Source organism: Amblyomma mixtum, chromosome 9 (genome assembly GCF_055824585.1).
Source record: "Amblyomma mixtum isolate Tamu chromosome 9, ASM5582458v1, whole genome shotgun sequence".
NCBI lineage: Eukaryota > Metazoa > Arthropoda > Arachnida > Ixodida > Ixodidae > Amblyomma > Amblyomma mixtum.
The window spans coordinates 10,205,059-10,223,925 of record NC_143020.1 but is presented as its reverse complement, the minus strand read 5'-3'; the positions used below and the strand labels follow the sequence as shown (position 1 = coordinate 10,223,925).

General features: G+C 47.7%; 2 protein-coding genes across 2 annotated transcripts in view; both read left to right on the top strand.

The window, feature by feature from the left end:
- LOC149328283 (bombyxin F-1-like) overlaps positions 1-18,867 on the top strand; it is a 55,176-nt gene that overhangs the window by 29,101 nt on the left and 7,208 nt on the right. The window lies entirely within an intron of this gene.
- Positions 14,690-17,314, top strand: LOC149328284 (bombyxin A-1 homolog). The gene is made up of 2 exons (XM_089560193.1): positions 14,690-14,915; positions 17,112-17,314. The coding sequence occupies exons 1-2, from the start codon at positions 14,690-14,692 to the stop codon at positions 17,312-17,314; spliced, it is 429 nt and encodes a 142-aa protein (XP_089416319.1).

Genomic DNA, 18,867 nt, shown 5'->3' with positions numbered 1-18,867 from the left:
AGCCATGAAGAGCTGCATCTACGTGTTTCCAGATAACTCTAGATGATCTCGACCTGTTATCTCGAAGTTTCCTTGCCGGCTTTAAATTGAACGATGCCGCGAGCAGCGGGCATTCGTAGTTCGACGACTGGCGAGCACGTTTGTTGCTTACGCCGCCGCCGAGTGATTCAGCTCTTTTGCGGGCGCAAGTCAGCCCAAATAAAGAGCTTCGTTTGCAAGTCTTGTGTGTCTTCCTGACCGCTGGACTGCCGTCACTACAACGTGACAATATCAAATACCACGTGAGCAAGACATGTGACACGCCAAGGTATAGACTGCTACGAAGAGAAGAGAAATATATTCGAGGTGGAGGCGAGTGCGGTCTGAGGGCCAGTACGTTGCATACACGTAGAATTCGCTGTAGCAAGGGTCAAACAGGTGAATGTTACCGAGCAAGTCCTGTGTCTTGCGCTAAATTATACCCTGTGAATCACAACGACAAGGATGGTGAGGCCTCCAGCTCCAGGGTTTTCCAGAAACTCGTAGTGTCAGGGTAGACCATTGAATCAGCCGTGGTGCTTTTCAGCCACACGGCAGTAGGCAGCAAATGAGAAAAAAAAATCCCAACTCATACTACACGGCTCCCAGTTGGCAGCCATCAATCGTGCTATTGTTTTAGGCCGGTTTAAACGTGTAAGATCCGGCGTGCCACCTATGGTACACTGTGGACATATCTTGGTAATTTGCGTATATGCTTTCCGAACTGCATGAATTGATTGTCTGATTGATAGATTTTTTATTTATTTATTAATTTATTTATTTTTATTTTTAAACATATATTAACAAGATTGTTAACACGATTAAAAAACAACCTTTTCTTTCACATCTATATCAAGAAACCCTGCTGTCCGCTCACAGAGAGGTCTGTTGCCTCGTCGGGTTAGCCGCTTAATTTTAAGGCGAAGGCCTTTAATGGCTCATACTGTCGCCTGTTAAAAAAACTTGTCTAGCGCGTTTAACTCTGCAACTGAAAAAGGTAGAAGAAAACGAATGGCTGCTTCAAATAGACGACGAAAAAATGAACCTAGGAACCCAGTTTGATCACTATAGATCAATTAATTAATTAATTATAGGCAAAAATGTCGTAATTGTGCCGAAATAGCGCAGACATCGATATAGCCACAGGAGCGGTGTGGCGTCACATCCACCGGAAGTCGCCACGGCATAGTGAAAATTGTCAGAATGGTCGGAAAAACAGCGGATTTGTGCCAAATTAGATGGAAAATATTGATACATGCATTCGAAGAAGAGACAGAAGTAGCGCATGCGCTAGAAGAGGAAGAAGTTAGTTGGCTCTCTCGCGCGCGCGAGAGAGCCAACTAACTTCTTCCTCTTCCTCTTGGCCGAAGACCCCTTTCCATCAAGTGGGCATGGACCTCCTTGGCCCATTTCCGAAGTCTTCGTCTGGAAAGCGTTGGATAGTCGTTGCGACTGACTACCTCACACGGTACGCTGAGACCACGTCTCTTGCCAAAGGCACTGCTGCTGAAGTGGCGCAGTTCTTCGTCCACAACATTGTCTTGCGTCATGGAGCACCCGCCGTTGTTGTCACTGACCGGGGAACTGCTTTCACGGCCCGCTTAACCCAGTCCGTGATGACTCTGACGCACACGAGCCACCGACGTGCTACGGCGTATCACCCGCAGACAAACGGGTTGGTAGAGCTACTCAACCGCACACTAGCCGACATGCTATCAATGTACGTTGACGTCGAGCATCGAACTTGGGACGCCATTCTGCCGTACGTAACGTTTGCGTACAACACCGCCCTGCAGGAAACAACCCGACTGACCCCCTTTCAGCTTGTCTTCGGTCGCCAGGTGACCACTCCGTTGGATGCTATGTTGCCCGTCGACCCTTACTGCGACTCTGACGCTGACATCGACGTAGATACCTTCGTTCAGCGTGCTGAGGAAGCGCGTCAACTGGCCCGCCTGCGCATCCACCGTCAACAGGAGGCTGACGCCACTAACTACAACTGTGGACGCCGTTTCGTCAGTTATGCTCCCGGCGACCTTGTGTGGATTTGGATACCTGTTCGTCGCCGCGGGCTCTCTGAAAAGCTGCTGCGCCGATACTTCGGCCCTTACGAAGTAGTGCGCCGCATCAGCGATGTGACTTATGCAGTTGCTCCCGCCCCGACAGCTTGTTCATCGCGCCGGTCGCACCGAACTGAAGTCGTACACGTTGTTCGCATGAAGCCTTACCACGACCGGCTACCTGACTGAACTGCGGTCCACTGCAGCTGTGTTCTACCCTTTCGCTGACTTTTCACTCCCAGCCGCATCGTGTCGATGCTGCAGAAGAGGGGGGCAGTGATACATGCATTCGAAGAAGAGACAGAAGTAGCGCATGCGCTAGAAGAGGAAGAAGTTAGTTGGCTCTCTCGCGCGCGCTCGAACCACTAGGAGACCGCCGCAGGTTTTTCGTCTCTGCGCGGGTGTTCTTTTTGGCGTTGCACGCTACAATATGTAATCAAGCGTAATTAACACTTAAGATCCCCAAAAGATGTATAATCTGGGCATCGATATAGCCACGGGAGCGATGTGACGTCACATCTAGCGGAAGTCTTCATGGCGCAGTGTCCTCGGCTTTGGCCTATCAACACTTTAGTGTTGATAGGCCAAAGCCATTGCTGATAGGCAGTGTTGATAGGCCTGCGATTGTTTTCCAACCGGTCGGAAGCCTGTCGCAAGCCATCTGCGGCTAGACCGACGCTGTGTGCAGTCGTCGAGCAGCGGAAATCGCAGCGTTGGGGGCGAAAATCGCGGCATGTGGAACGGGCATCACAAAGCAGCGTCTAGTGTGACATGCGTACTACAGGCTACATGCTTCCACGAAGATGTGCATTGCACATGCGAGCTACCGTACCATACCTGAAGTGCTGTTTTTTTGTTTTTTTTTTGTGTGTGTGTGTGTGCGTGTGTGTGGGGGGGGGGGGAGGGACCCGCTGCGATGGCTCAGTGGTTAAAGCGCTCGTCTGCTGGCCCGAAAGACGCGGGTTCCATCCCGGCCGCGGCGGCTGAATTTCGATGGAGGCGAAATTCTAGAGGCCCGTGCACTGTGCGATGTCAGTGCACATTAAAGAACCCCCGGTGGTCGAAATTCCCGGAGCCGTTCACTACGGCGTCCCTCATTGCCTGAGACGGTTGGGGAAGTTAAACCAGAATAAATCAAATGATTTTTGTGTGTTTAGCATCCGCAAGTGCATTTTCATAATCAATCCGGAAAGGAAACAATTATACAACCAATTCAGCATTCAACGAGTGTGCAGCAGGAGATAAAATTTTTCGAGGTGCGGGTGCGTTGAAAAGAAAATATTTCTGCGCACACAGGCAAACTCATTCACACGAAGTTCTGGAAGCAAGGTGTAGTCTAATTACTCATTGACATCCACCCGAGCGCAGCCTTGCTGCGCTCGGGTGGATGTCAATGAATAATTACACCCTTATTACAAATCTACTCCACCTTGGCAGATTCCCCTAAACATTTGGTCAACACTGTTCCCACCTCGAGTTGTTGATCAATTCGCTCTCGCCCTACCATAAGCTCGCCGTCCCGGTTAGCTCAATTGGTAGAGCGGCTGCTCCATTGAAGTGGTGATCCCGGAATCGAACCCCGGACCAGGACGAATTTTTCTTTAACTGCGAAGTTTCTGAGAAAGCTGTATAGCTTTGCTTTGTAGCCGTATGGCTGCGCTTGGGTGGATGCCAATGAGTAATTACTCCCTTATTACAAATCTACTCCACCTTGGGGGATTACCCCAAAACATTTCACCAAAGGTGTGGCCTATGTTATTCATCTGCGGGAATCAATACGAACTGACTGGGCAGCGAAGCAGCTCAGTAATTTCAGTAATTTATGTGGTCTAACCGGCTCAGCAAGTTTGTGTGAATATTAAAATATTAACCTTGAAGCTGAACTTGGCAAAACTTAGCATAGCAACAGACTATGCAGAAGTAAAGTAACTCATGCCGCGACTGGGTTTCGAACTCACGGCAGCGCGAAAAGAGCAACTTCGCTGGCCACTGGTCCAGAGCGCTGTGTTAACGCCACTTTTTTTTTCAACATGGTATTTATTACAATAATGCCATGTTTTATGTACATGCGCTATCTACAAACATTAAGAACAGAGTGCCGTATCAACACACATAAGCAACGAAGCACGAGAAAAGAGTCAATTCGGAGGACATAGCGAATACATCAAAACACGACACATCTAAACAATAAAGAACACTAAAAAAAGGCAATGAACAAAACAGCACTATGAGTGAGTACCACTCCGATTTATACGCGGTCTGGGTATACAATTCTTTTAGGTGTACAGTCATTCTACAAAAATCCTCTCTAGCAGAAACAAAAAATTCACAATGTCGGTCCATCATGCATGTTTTCCATAGGCTCTATAATCTGATTAAAAACTACATATATAAGGGTTCATCCACAAATGGTAGTGCAGTGAGAAATAACACAGAATGCGGCGTGAAATTGTCTTTTTTTTTCAATGTCCGTTGCATGATGTGCCAGAGGAGAATTGCATCTTTACAATTGATGAAACAATACTCAATGGTTTCAGGAGCATCACAAAGGCGACAGTTCACTATAGGCACGACAATGCCCCTTTTCTTTCGCCATGTTTTAACTGGTAATGTCTCAGTGTGTGACTTAATGAGAAATGTTTTTGTACATGACGAGAGGTGCATTTTACGTACTTTCTTGAGTACGTCGTGTCCCGGTAAAACAAAATACACAGAGCGATACATTGGCCGAGGAAAGAGCACACAGATTAAGTCCTTGTACAACCGTTTCCTCGACACCGATAAAGGCCGCCGCGGTGGCTCAGTGGCTATGCTGCTCGGCTGCTGGCCCGAAAAACGCGGGTTCGATCCCCGGCCGCGGCGGTTGAATTTCTTTGGAGGAGAAATTCGAGGCCCGTGTACTGTGCGATGTCAGTGCACGTTAAAGTACCCCAGGTGGTCGAAATTTCCGGAGCCCTCCACTACGGCGTCTCTCATAGCCTCAGTCGCTTTGGGACGTTAAACCCCATAAATCAATCAAAACTATCGACACCGATAAAGGAAATCAGGAGGAAAACAAACAGGTAGGAAACAAATAGACAAATGCACCTCATGCATGAATCCCCACAAACACGGACGATCAGAAGTATTAGAAGACACAGTGATGCTCGATAAAGCATGAACTAAATTTCCTTGCAGGAATGCATGCACTCTAGGGTATGTAGTGTCCCGAAAAAACATGAAACGTGAAACCATCTATCGGACATACAGGTGTACTAAACCAAGACCGCCAGCGCTTACAGGCCGGAAAAGGTTATCATGCCTCGTTGATTCAAAAGACGAACCCCACACAAAAGTTGCGAAAACTGTGTGGAAACGCTAGATATAAGGTCTTGTGCTGTGGATACTTAGCAGTACATAATAAATTTTAGTGACGAGAAACAGATAGCAAGCGGTCGCATTGCCAAAACTCGGGAGACTATGGGAGACAAAAGCTTGAGCATAGCGTTGAAAAGTTGGCATGTGGTCTTGGCAGTAACGTGCACTGTGCTTATAGGCACTGAAAGGAACGCCAAGGTACTTTGGTTGCGTACGTGTCCATTGTATACCAGCATAATCGGCAGGTCTCGTTGTCGCCATACCAAACCAGAGACCGCAACTCTTACAACGATTCATTCGAGCTCCTGACACTGAACGAAAGTCTTCTGTTAAACGAATAACCTCATCGATGATTCACTTATCAGCAGAAGACGCGAGGTCATCCGCATAGGCTAATTCCTTAAGTTCTTGACTCATAGTACGAAAAATATGGACAGCTGCCCTGCTTATAACACTTAGACAAAGGGGCTCCAAGTATAATGCGAACAGAAGCGGGAACAGCGGGCAGCCCTGTTTCAGAGAGGACTGAATTCGGACTGGTAGTGAGAAAACACCATTCACATGCGGCTTGATGGGTCGGTCAATACAATTTAATCTACATATAGCGCGCACACTGTTGCAGTATTGCAGTGACGCTCATGAACAATTAGCACTGCAGCATACTGACCCAGAAAAGGTGTTCGATCGAGTGCCCCATTGGTTTCTTTTTTCTCTTGTAAATCATGCCAATTTTGGTTCAGTTATTTCCACTCGGATACGCCTTTGTTGCAAAAACTGCGCTGTGCTAATGCCGCAGCCGATCACGCCTCGTGTTAAAATACAACACACTCTCGGGTAATGCACTGCACGTCGCTTTCGTCTTTAGCTTCCATCTTCGTCGCGAACAGGTCAGATCAGCGTAACCTCGATCAGAGTTTCAACTGTCTGATATCGTCGCCAGGCGTACCGAAGAGGAAGCAAAGCAAAACCATGGGGCAACCTGTCTGAACACATGCTTTTGCATGCATACTCGGTTTATCTACGTTAAAATGTAGCCCCCCTTTTTTGTAGCGAGAGCTACATTACCCGCAGTCTCGCCGCTTCGCTGTGAGCCTTCGGCGCCACTAGTGCGCATGCGCGAGGAGCCGAGTGACGTTACAGCCACGCAGCTAGTGCGCCGCGCGCCGACACCGCTCGCCTCCGACCTAACGGCCGCGTGTAACTTTACGGATCACCGGGCCGTCTTTCTGGCAGTCAATACAGTTGAATAACGCGTGCGGCCTTCGCCACATGTCTCGTCTTTAATGTCTAACACGTAGCCATGACGATATGCAAAACAACTAGACGCAACCCGGGATACACCGTACCCCTCGCTACGTCTATCCTGACATAGCTGAGCTAAGCCACTGCCAATTTTTTATGCGTAGCATATTGCAATCACTCAGTTCAGCCCTTGGGCGCGGCCGGGCAGCCACCAAACCACGTGACGTGACGTGACGTGGTTTGCTGACGTCACGTCACGTGGTGCCGTGATGTCACCAAACCACGTGAAAAAAAGAAAAAGAAGAAAAAGAAAAGAAAGAGAAAAGAAAAAAAAGAGGACGGCTGAGCATGGTGGCGGTTGCCACCGCCCCGTTTCAAAGGGGGCGCTCCTATCCATCCATCCATCCATACGTCGCGGAGGAAAAGCTGCTGAGAAAATCGAGTGCCGCCAAGCTACCTCGCGCAAAAAGACCGCGCAATATGCAACGCATTCTTGGCTTAACCAAGCTAAGCCTGGGCATTTTTTTTTTCTCCCACAAGCACATTGCACTAAATTTTGTCCTTTATTCTATGCGTTCCGGCCGCTAACGGCAACGTAGCTACCGTTGGGACGTTTACTCCGAATGATAGCTTGGTTAGAGAACGCATTGACTTTTAATATTGCCGGGACCGAAGCTTAGTGTAGAATGCATGTGTATTATGCCGCATGTGTCACTTTCAAACGCTCAAGTGTAGTGAAGTGCGATGGTATATATTTCAAAAGGTTTCGACACTACACTCTAACTTGAAAATCCATGCGGTTCTTTAGAAGCATGTCTTGCGGTCGGCACGCATGCAGCTCGGATGGGAAGCTGGTGGCTGTCTGGGCGCAAAGAAATCTCTTTTTTACTGGAAAAAAAAAATGGTGCGGTTCAACTACTGGTGAGCCTGGTTAGAGAGCGAAAGCTATGGCGTATCGGGCAAACTATAGGCGGCTTGGCGTCTGTAACGTTGAGTGCGTTCCAGACGCTGGATAGGCAGCGCACCCACCTTGCCACCCTGGCAGGTGGCAGTTGATCGCGAAAGTTTCATCACCCAATGAACGCTGCGGCCTATTGCAGCAGTGCCGCGTGTCCGCCACAACGTTGTGAACGCTAACGCATGCAGCCCACATCTCTCTCTCTCATCACCCCACGCCATTCAGGCGTCCACTGACCCAGGGAGCCTGTTATGCGTACTTCGTTTCCTTAAAATCATCGCAATATAAAACGTTTTCAAAGACAACGCCAATGAACACAATGAACGCCGACCGTCTATGGCTTCAGTGCCGCGTTTCACAACGTTGACAATGACAGTTTTACCTGAGCGTTTTTACGGCGAGCGGAGAGGAGCGGACGAGTGCAGACGCCACTGCGCATGCTTTTTACGGAGCGAAGCTTACGCCCGCTGGGAAGCCCTCTCCAGCGGAGCGATGGGCAGCGCGCGCGCGAGCGTGCGTAAGAGCGCGCGGGCGTGTATGGGTATTCAAGATGGAAGCCTCTTTTGTACTTCTAAAACGCAACATTTACCCAATAAATAACTAAAAACACAGAATCTATCCTTACTAAATAGTTTCAGCGCCTTATTAGCTAGCTTAATTGATATTCTTTTCACTCTAACTCGAATTGGGACCTATAGGTGGAGCAGCAGAGCACATTCGACTCTAGTCCGCCCGAGAAGATGGGCGATCCGCCCGGCTACAACTGTTTTCTCGCGCGCGTCTCCGCTGGTGTATCCGCTCGCCCGCTCTCCTCCCGCTGGCCGTAAAAACGCTCAGCTAAAACATGCCTAATTGCGCTGTCACTACCCCGCGGCGTAGCTGTTCCAGGACGGCAGTTATGCACCTTTCCTTTGCTTTCCAAGCCCCCGCTTCATTGGTTTCGTAGCTTAAAGAGCTACTAAGGTGTCCACTTTTCTTGGGGGCCAGTTATGCCCTTTTCTTTGCTCTCGAAGCTCAATGTCATTTGAAGGTCAAATTTGCACGGTCCACGATCGAAGCCCGAGGTCTCGTAGCGAAGTTTTCGCTTAAAAAAAAACGGTATTAAATTTGGAAGCGTGTTTGGCATGCTACACCTTTAAAATTTCGCTCACATTGCCGATAAAAAGCAATGTTATGTATACTCGACAGGAAATGCTGGTAATGCGTACACATTTTGCGTTGTTTCTTTGCTACAGAAATAGCGTTGAATTAAAAGCATGACACCGTAATCAGCGCCTTTGGAACCAGGCAGCAATTCAGACTTATGTATGAAAATGCTATGCTGGCTAACGCGGTGTACGGGCCAGTTCTGAGATAGGTGGTTACACAGGTGGTGCTTAGCTAAGAGTAACGGATGCATGAGTTATGAAAGCATGTTTGGTAAGAGCATCGGCACTAAATGGAGAGCTTGTGCGATTTACTACATAGTGCTTTGGTGCGCCAAACGGAAAAATTCAAAGGTGGCGCACGGTTTAAAGGGTCGACAGAGCTAGCCGAGATACACACAGTCGAGAAGACGCAGCCTATATCAGCGCTAATCTGAACGAAAAAACGCAGCGTTGAAACAGGACACAGAAAGATGAAGACAGGACGGGGCTACAACTTACAACCGAATGAAATCGATCAACGAAAGACACATCCCTTTTCGAGCAAGGACACGCATGCGCAAACTTGAAAGAATGGCAAAACTGATAATCTAGAAAAATCCGGTGAAATAAAAAGGAAAAAAGAGACGAAAAGGGGAGGAATAGCAACCGCGGATGAAGGCTGTTGTACAAACATTAAGTGCTTCTTAGAAACTTTCTTTCTTTTTCCATTAGGTAAATAGGTTTGGTTTTGGTTTGAGGGGTTTAACTTCCCAAAGCGACTAAGGCTATGAGAGACGCCGTAGTGGAGGGCTCCGGAAATTTCGACCGCCTGGGGTTCTTTAACGTGCACTGACATCGCACAGTACACGGGCCTCTAGAATTTCGCCTTCATCGAAATTCGGCCGTCGCGGCCGGGATCAAACTCAAGTCTTTCGGGTCAGCAGCCGAGCACCATAACCACTGAGCCACCGCGGCGGCCATTAGGTAAATAGATGGTTCGCTAAATCGTTGATCGATTTCATTCAGTTGTAAGTTGTAGCCCCGTCCTGTCCTCATCTTTCTGTGTCCTGTTTCAATGCTACATTTTTTCATTCAGATTATGTATGACCAACTGGCCCCACAGTGTACTCTGTTAAACTTCATATCAGCGCTTACCTGCGATTCAAGTTTGAATGGAAGATGTCGAGAAAACTCACGCGCGAGATTAAGACGAATGGAGTGAAAGGCGCGAGGATGAAAGGAGACGGCGCATTGATTTACCAAGGTGCAAGTGCGCAGACAGAAACGAAAACTTTTGATTAGACGAATCGTTTGACACGCCCAGCAAAGTACAGCCCGAGCAACGTAACCACTTATCGGCGAGGCCAATGGAAGCAAGGCGCGCGCGGATGTCGAGATACGGGCGTCTCGCAGATTTCTCTCCCCGTCCGCTCACCCCGTAGATGTCGGGTGTTTAAAAACTAGATGCCGCCAGTTATAGAGCCCGCCCCACAGTCGCCTCCTTGACGAGGCTGGCTTTCTTCGTCAGACCACGTTGACCACTGCGCAGACGCGCATCTTGAATCTCCCGGAGGTTCCAATGGGCTTCGAATACACGAACAGTGGGCTAGGGCAGTTGAACCGTGCCTGGACGGAGCATACTGAAACGAACATAGTTTTAGAATTCAAAGGGACTATGCAATAAATTAATTTAGATTACGTAAAGCAGACGAGAGATAGGCATTCCATCACTCGTCACCTAAGCGCAAGAATTTTTGAGCCGGCATCAATAACAAGGAAGATATAGACGATTAAAAATTACACTCCTCCTCACCTCCCTCAACTCGTACACGTGGGGCACCAGAAAAAAAAAAATAAAGAAAACAGCTCTGAGACTGGGCCCTGCCCATGAGTACGTCATTCGCTGACGTTCTGTTTGCGACTTCCGGTTGTCGCACCCAGCACCCCAGCAGCAGCGTCGGCAGCGCCTCTTCGGTCTCTCTTCGCCTCGGGCGGATGAAAAAGACACTGCGAGTGGCTCCAGAACTCTCGACAGAAAGAGGCGGCAGAGGTTAATTGAAACCATATGCGCGAAGGCAATGCCCTGGCTCGTGCTTGCCCGAGGGGGTCCCGCGGCGGCACGAGCAGACGATTTTCACGGCTACCGGAAGTGTGCCCGTGACGTAGAGGCTGCCGTGGCCCCAGAGAATGACAGCGTGTGGTGGCCTGCCGGCCTCATGGGACTCGTAACGTCTATTCTCCCGATTTTAGCTTCAAAATCGGTCTCTACGAGGACACCAATCGGCCCGCGAATTTTTAAAAAATTACGGTTTTTAAATATTCATAATATATTGCCGGCTCAGTTCTGTAGATTCATACTTGTTGTGAATGCTTCTTAGCATCATTTCGAAGCATTGAAAGCATTTACAAGCGACTTTTAATTGGTTGCATAATCCCTTTAAAGGCCCATCTTACTCGCATCGTCGTTACTTTTCAATACAAATGAGTATCGCCTTTTTTACTGTCTTTTGCCAGGGTGTTTTTCTCAAGCCTCCTATCCTGTTAATTGCGGACAAGTTTTTTAACGTACACTCACAAAACTTCTCTTTGTATGAGTGGCCTTGATAAGGCCGCTGATCAATCACTGACGCGAACGAAAAGAAAGCCCAATCAAGTTGGCCGACGCGAGAAGGAAATCAGATGCCGCACTAACGGAAGAGCAGATTTTCAACTCCGCGATAAGCTCGTGGATTGTGATAGAAGAAGCTGCCATAAGGAAATACGTAAGCCCTGGCAAGGTGTCAAGTAGTTTGTTCCGGCTTGCAAATTAGAAGGCTATTCGGACAAGCATAATTTAATCACTCTATATTTTTCGTGCCACAGTGTTGTGCATCTTTCATTTTCTAGTAGCGCGTCATGCTTCGGCGTGACTAAGCCCCAACCGCTACCAAACTCCAGGTCAGATGCTCATTTGGCATTCGGGGTGGTCTTCGCTTCGGTTTTACGGTGCCACGAACTGGAGGAAAAGCAAGGCTTGTAAGCGAAATGAAAGCAGTGACGAAATTCGGTTAGCACGACATTGTTAATGGAGACAAACGCGGAAAGGGAGGGATGGAAACACTGAACAAACGCCACGAGCGGTGTTTCCCACCTGCAGGAGCAGTGAGCTTGGGCTGTCAGCCCGATCTCCTTAACGCAGCAGACCGTTATGGACGGTGGCCGTTAACACTGAATCCTGCATTGCTCACTTCCTCGTCCAAACTACTTGTCTTCTCTTACTAAACAACTGGCTTGTTGGCGCCGAAATCTTACATATGAATGTCATTTGCTGAGATATATGGTGGGGTACTTGCCTATTGCGCTCCGAATGAACCGTAAGTATGCATCGTATGCAGCGGTGAGCGAATAAAAAAATTAGGCTGCCTTAAGCGTGGCTTGAACCTAGTTATCGAGTGGAATGGAAGCTCTGTTGAGTATAGTTAGCCTGACACCTGCGGCAAAGAGTTGACGCGCTCGGACCGGCGCGCGTTCATCTCTGACGAGAGTGCGACCAGCGCCGGCGAAGCAGCGGTTGAATCCCTGTTAATCACGTGGTACCGCAGCGACGGGGTTCCGAGCGACCGGCGAGTCTCCGCGCAGGCGCAGCTGCGACGCCTCTCCGTAGCGGTCACGTGGCGTGACGTCACAGGACACACCGCCTGCTGACGATCAAACGCGCACCACATTTAGCCTGGGGCGTTTGCCTCGAGGAGTAGAGCTTTCGCTCTAAGATACAAGTGCCCGGGACCGCTTTCTCAGCAGCGTCATATCTCGCCCCGAAGAACGTATGACGAGCAATGTACGTTTCGTATTTTCTTCTTTCGTCATTTTATAACCAACAAAAGATGGCGCTGCAGTACTAGTGATTTTCTGGTTCGGCATTGCTGCATTTCTTGCAGACTTCTATTCATTCTGAGTAAAATGGGCAGGTAGCACACCTAGACGTAATACTGAACAACGCCCGCGATCAGTTATTATATAGGAGAATAAAAATTGTGCTGTCAAACAAGAGCATAAATTTCTAGGAATAACTTTCGATAAAAAGCTCACTTTCTTGCCACATATAAACAGCTTAAAGAAACAAGCTTCCCAGGCCCTCAATGGGCTAAAACTACTGTCAAGAAAACGCTGGGGGTCTGATAGGGCATGCCTATTACATATATATCACTCTGGTTCGCTCTAAGTTAGACTATGGGTGCATAGTATATGGCTCAGCAAGACCGTCCTACATAAAACGACTGGATCCTATCCACAATCTTGGTTTAAGGTTGTCTTCCGGTGCTTACAGAACTTCACCAATAGCAAGTCTGTATGTGGAAACGAATGAACCTTCCTTAGAAGATCGAAGGACTGCACTAACTAGTGCATACATCCTCAAAAGCCTTTCTCAGCCAAAACATCTCTGTTACCCAATTTTCACGAAATGCCCATCCCGAATACTCTTCAACAACAAGCCTCACGCAGTTAAGCCGTTGCTCTTGCGCTTCGAAGAAAAATGCCTAGCTCTGAATATACTAAATGAAATTAAAAATATTGCCCCAACACACGAAGCGCTACCACCGTGGTACACTCTCCCCACAGTGTGTGACGTCCCACTAACACGCCTCAGGAAAACCTGTACACCACATGACCATATAATAGAAGAATATCTAGCACTACAAGAAAAATACAGAAATTATACTGCATTTTATACTGATGGGTCAAAAACTCATGCTCATGTAGGAAGCGCAGTAATACAAGGAAAAAATAAAAATGCAGTACGACTGCCCACATGAGCTACAGTTTTCACCGCTGAGTGTTATGCCATTTGTGTTTCGGTACAGAAAATAACAAATGAAAACATCAAAAACAGCATCATTTATACAGATTCACTGAGCGTCCTTACAGCATTAAACTCCAAAAATGCCACGGAGCCACTGATAGGAAGCATCATACACAATATAGTAAAGGTCACAACACAAAAACATATTATAAAATTCTGCTGGGTTCCCAGTCACGTTGGCATTAGAGATAATGAGAGAGCCGACATGTGTGCTGCACAAGCCAGAACCATGGAAATAAAACATGTGAATTTGCCTCCTAGGGATTACATGAAGTTAGTGCATAGCAAACTAATAGCCAAATGGCAAGCTTCTTGGGAAAATGAAGGAAACAACAAGCTGCATACTGTAAAGCCCATTTTGAAAGAATGGAAATCATGCCGCCACAAAGAACATTTTATCGAAGTAATTTTATGTCGTTTACGCATAGGCCACACACACATCACCTATAACTTCTTATTAACAAAAAAATACAAAACTGTGTGTGAAATGTGTGGTGAGGAGCTCACAGTAAATCACATTTTAATTTCTTTTTCGCATCTCGAAGAACTTAGAAAAAAAATTTTTACTATATTTTACAATGAACACATTCCATTTCATCCCGCATTGCTTTTAGGCGAGCAAACACTTGTCGAGTTTTCGCTTGTTTGTAAGTTTCTAAAGAAAGCCAATGTTTTAAATTTAATCTAATGTAACCTCTATACACTTAACATAACATCATCTAACCTTGTGTTTGGCGCATGATAGCCATAGTTGCTTATGCGCCATAAAACCCCATATAACTAATTAAAAATTGTGCTAAAAGAAGTGATTTTGCCCTTCTAGGTAGGACAGGATTCTAGGATGCAGCAGTCTGTAGTTTGCTTGGACCGAAAGTGAGCTTCTACTAGGCACTTGACCGTTCAATCGGAACTTATATCCGGAACGACTCTTCGCTGTTGATAAAGCGGGAGCGGGCGACTTTTTAAGCCTCCGAAAAGAGCGGCACAAGGCTCCGCCCATCGTTTTTGTGGCAGGCAGCGCCCTCTGTTTTCCCGCTAGGCAAATACCTCGATCGAGCACGTTGGCTTACGCGTTCCGCTCTTGCAGATGGCAACTTTCCCCCGACGCCCCTGGGTATCGCAGCCTACGATTATGATGATGACAACGATGGTGCTGCTGGCGGAGGCAGCCACTGTGGCCGCCGACTCCTCAGGGAGCGGAACGGGTGAACTACGCCTGTGCGGTCCCGAGCTCAGATCATTCATGGAGTACCTGTGCAATGGTGTCATCTACGACCCCTACGAATCCAGTGCGCCCAAAAGAGCTCTGCTAGGTAGGTCACAAAACGGAATTTTAAACAGAGCGCAACCAGTGGTGACGTGCTTCATATAATAGACAACCGCGAGCCGCCACTGCGCATGGCCTGACAGTCCGTTCGGGCTCCAGATGGCGCCACGTTCCCGCCAATGTGTGTGTCTATCCAGCCAGGGAACCTTTGGTAGGCGCCCGCCCGTTACAAAGGGAAGGCTACATTATCATCATCATCAGCAGCGCGCCCGCCTGCCGCCTCGGTACCAATCAGCGCGTGCGTAATAGCGGGGCACGGTACGCAGTAAGCGGTACGCGCTAAGCTAAAAGTATCTATTGCTCCGGGTTTTTCCGGGTAAGCTAGGCTAGCCGAAATGCGCAAAGAGAGTGCATCTGCAACGTCAGCAACATCAGCAACCAGCTTGAGTCTAGGGTAGGAATAATGTCGTTCCCATGAATATCAAAGCACCCGTACCTCGCTGGTTTCGCCTAATTATGAGCAACTTTTATTATGTGCAGCCTGAGGTGGAAGGCAGCGCCCTTTTTTTTACCTGCACTACCCAGTCGGTTTTCTTCTTTATATCCGTCCATGTTTTAGACCGCCGCTTTAGATAATGAAAAGCGAAGTAGCCCATCAAGTAAATTTACTAAGAAAAAGACAGTTGAAGAATACGACAGGCGGTAAGCGCAGTGAAGCATGGAGATGGTGCAGCACATACCTTTTCCTGCTGGAGCTTCAGAGCGTACACAATGAGAATGGGAAGGGGCAGGTAAATGAAAAGAGAATAAGGGTGAAAAGAGAAGACACCCTTCAGCGGCAAAGCGTGAACATATTGGTGCCCCAAATATCGGCCTGGCTAGGAATATTGGGGGAACAGGGAATTGGGAAAGCACGAAAGTCTGAGGCACTAGGGAAGCTGGATTCTTGGCTAGTTTCCTAAAATCTGGGATTCGGTAGCGTATCCTAGATTTTGGTGCGAAGAAAGTTGGTTTTGTTTAAGCTCAGGCCCAGCATTTTTTTAGCAAGACTAGCAATACAAAACAATTATTAAAAAGGGGGGAAAAAGAATGCGAAGTACAGAGGTGTTAAGCCGTTTCCTGAGCATATTGGCGCTTAGTTTATAAAAATCTAGAGCTCTTTTTTTCAGCCTTTATGAGAGGACGCAATGCTCATTTCCAAAAAGAAAATGAGCATTTGGATGGTGTTATTTCTGTGCGGAAAAATTGTTTTTGTTGCTTTACATCAGTATGCGTATACACCTCTGTTCTGAAGGTCAGAGGCACGAAGCCGTTATCAGGCATTACTTGCCAACAGTGGTCGATAATGTACCAGCAATTAACGCCTTATGGTCACGTTTAGAGCTGCGGTTGCAGGAGGAAATGCTCTCACGGTAAAAAACTGTAAGATGGATTCCATGGAGTAGCCACGCCGTGAGATAAAAGCGCAAATGGGCGATTGTTTTTCACTGCGCGAAAAGCAAACACTCCAAGAACGAACACTTAAAAGCAGCAGGCCGTAGCAACAAGCCGCTCTCATCTGGACGCAATACATGGACAAAAATTTCGCTAAATGTTCTCACTTAAACTGTGCCTGTTCAGCTTCGTTGGCCAGTACCAGCTTCGAAGCAATCCGGTCAAGATTCATGCTAAGCCCGAGCAGCACAGGCAATCGGCTTAATATTAGAAATGTATTGGCAAATACATACAAGTATAACATACATACATACCAGTATAAAAATGGTCTATAGACTTCTTATTGACTCTACTGACTTTCTATAGATATTGCTTTTTGTCTATTCATAGTCTATAGACTGTCTATAGGCAAAAGTCTACTAAAAGTGTATGGCCATAAATCTGTAGATTGTCTATAGACTGCTTATGACATTTGTATTACCTATAGACTTTTGTCTATAGACAGTCTATAGACTTTATAGACAGACGTCTATCGACACTCTATAGACTGTCTAAAACTTTTTTTGTAAGGGAAAGGACCACAGTTAAGCCATCCATTTCCAATATTACTTTTCATTTCCACTTCCGATTATTTGTGCTGCTTGGGACGAACGACAGATCAAGCCAGTCAATAGTTGCACAAGGTAACCCTGGCCCTCCTTGGCAGTGCAAGCGCCAGCATCGATTGGCGATGCTTTCTCACTGAGTTCATATCTTCGGTACCAACAAATAGCTGACGTGAATCCTCCCTCGTGTCTCAACGGCGCAGGACAGCGCTTCTTCCCTCTCGTGGCGCCATCCTCGGAGCGCTCTGGCGGAGACAAGTCAGCTGCTCCCGCGCTGGGCTTCGTGCGGCCGGAGACGGCCAACCAGCTGCTGGGAAAGCGCAGCTCTCAGCAGACCACAATCGTGCACGAGTGTTGCTACAAGCCGTGCTCCTTGGCCGAGGCGCAGAGCTACTGCGCTTCGTAGGATTCACAATGGCGGCGAGGAAGAGGCGGCCGCGTGTACCGTGGACTCGCAAGGCTAAAGAGCTCCGTGCTTTGAAGAGATACGAAACGGAATGTGGGACGCCGGTGAAGAGCTTGTTTTCGCGAAGGGCGGCATAAAAAGAAACCTCGGAATGGGGCTGACACTGTCTTGATATGTGGCTTCTTGACAGCTCGGTACTGGCGGCGTCCACGCCACTAGTGACCGTAGTGAAACTTTACATCAGACGGTCCCCATATTCCCGATGTTTTCCATATCACTGATGTGTAAAGTCCAAGACCGTACGAAATATTTACGGGCTATTCGGATAACGCATTCGGCAATGTCATACCAACTCCGTATGGTATGATGCACACCAAATTAGATTTAGGTGGAAACGACACAGAAAGTATATGGCAACTATACCGGAAAACTTACTCAAAAACGCATGTATTTGCATAATATAAGACTCGAATTCCTACATTTCTTTATGCGCCGCTTATATGAATCGTTCCAGTGGGCGAACACAATTCTTGAACACGTGGGATCGTGTGATAGTTTCGCAGGTGCGCCTTTTAATTTGGACTTTTCGTGGTGTTGCCGGCATCTACTGCAGATCGGGCCACTTTTCTATTTAATATAATAAAATATGGCTTAGGTTTTATCGGGGTTTAACGTCCCAAAGCTACTCAGGCTATGAGAGAGGGCGTAGTGAAGGTTTCCGGAATTCTCGATCGCCTGCGGTTCTTTAACGTGAACTGACATCACATAGTATACGGGCCTCTAGAATTTCGCCTCCAACCGCTGTGGAAGGGATCTTTCCGGTCAGCAGCCCAGCGGCATAACTACTGAGCAACAACGGCGTTTTTTTTTTTATATGATCGCTCGGCAGCAAAAATGGATATAGATAAAAGGAAAAGTTACCACGATGTCGAAAGACTAGATATGGCTCCAATAAAACCTTTCGAGAAACCAAGTCTTGGCGTCCCATCTGTACGCCGCAAAAAAGCGGCAATTTCTTGCAAATAGAGATATGCTGACTATATCTAGTTCGAAAAGGAACCTGTAATGATCCCGTCGAGCACCATAGCGATGACAAGGTGGTCCTCGCATTGGACTTGCGGGGTGCTTTCGACAATGTGACGCATGATATCATCCTCTCCCACCTGTCCCAAGTGAACTGTGGGTACAACACATTCCAATATATTAAGCAATTCCTCACAGATCGGCAATCATATATCCGACTCCAAGACAGTGAACATGGCCCGTACCAACTTGGTACGCGAGGGACTCCACAGGGAGCAGTCCTCTCGCCTCTTCTCTTCAATCTGGCCATGATGAAGCTCCCTACCCTGCTGGGTGAGGTCCCGGGTGTGAAGCATGCCCTGTACGCGGATGACATCACCATCTGGGCAACACACGGTTCGGTTGGAGAAATCGAGGCCAACCTGCAGTAAGCGGTGGCTATTGTGAACGATTATGCACGCCGCTGCGGCCTTGAGTGCTCCCCGAGCAAATCAGAATTCGTGCACATACGTCCCAATCCAAGGTGCACA

Bases quoted from the DNA above. Each gene is read 5' to 3' on its own strand.
- LOC149328284 (XM_089560193.1), top strand. From the start codon at position 14,690: ATGGCAACTTTCCCCCGACGCCCCTGGGTATCGCAGCCTACGATTATG. The intron at 14,916-17,111 runs GTAGGTCACAAA...TCAACGGCGCAG, and splicing joins GCCCAAAAGAGCTCTGCTAG to GACAGCGCTTCTTCCCTCTC.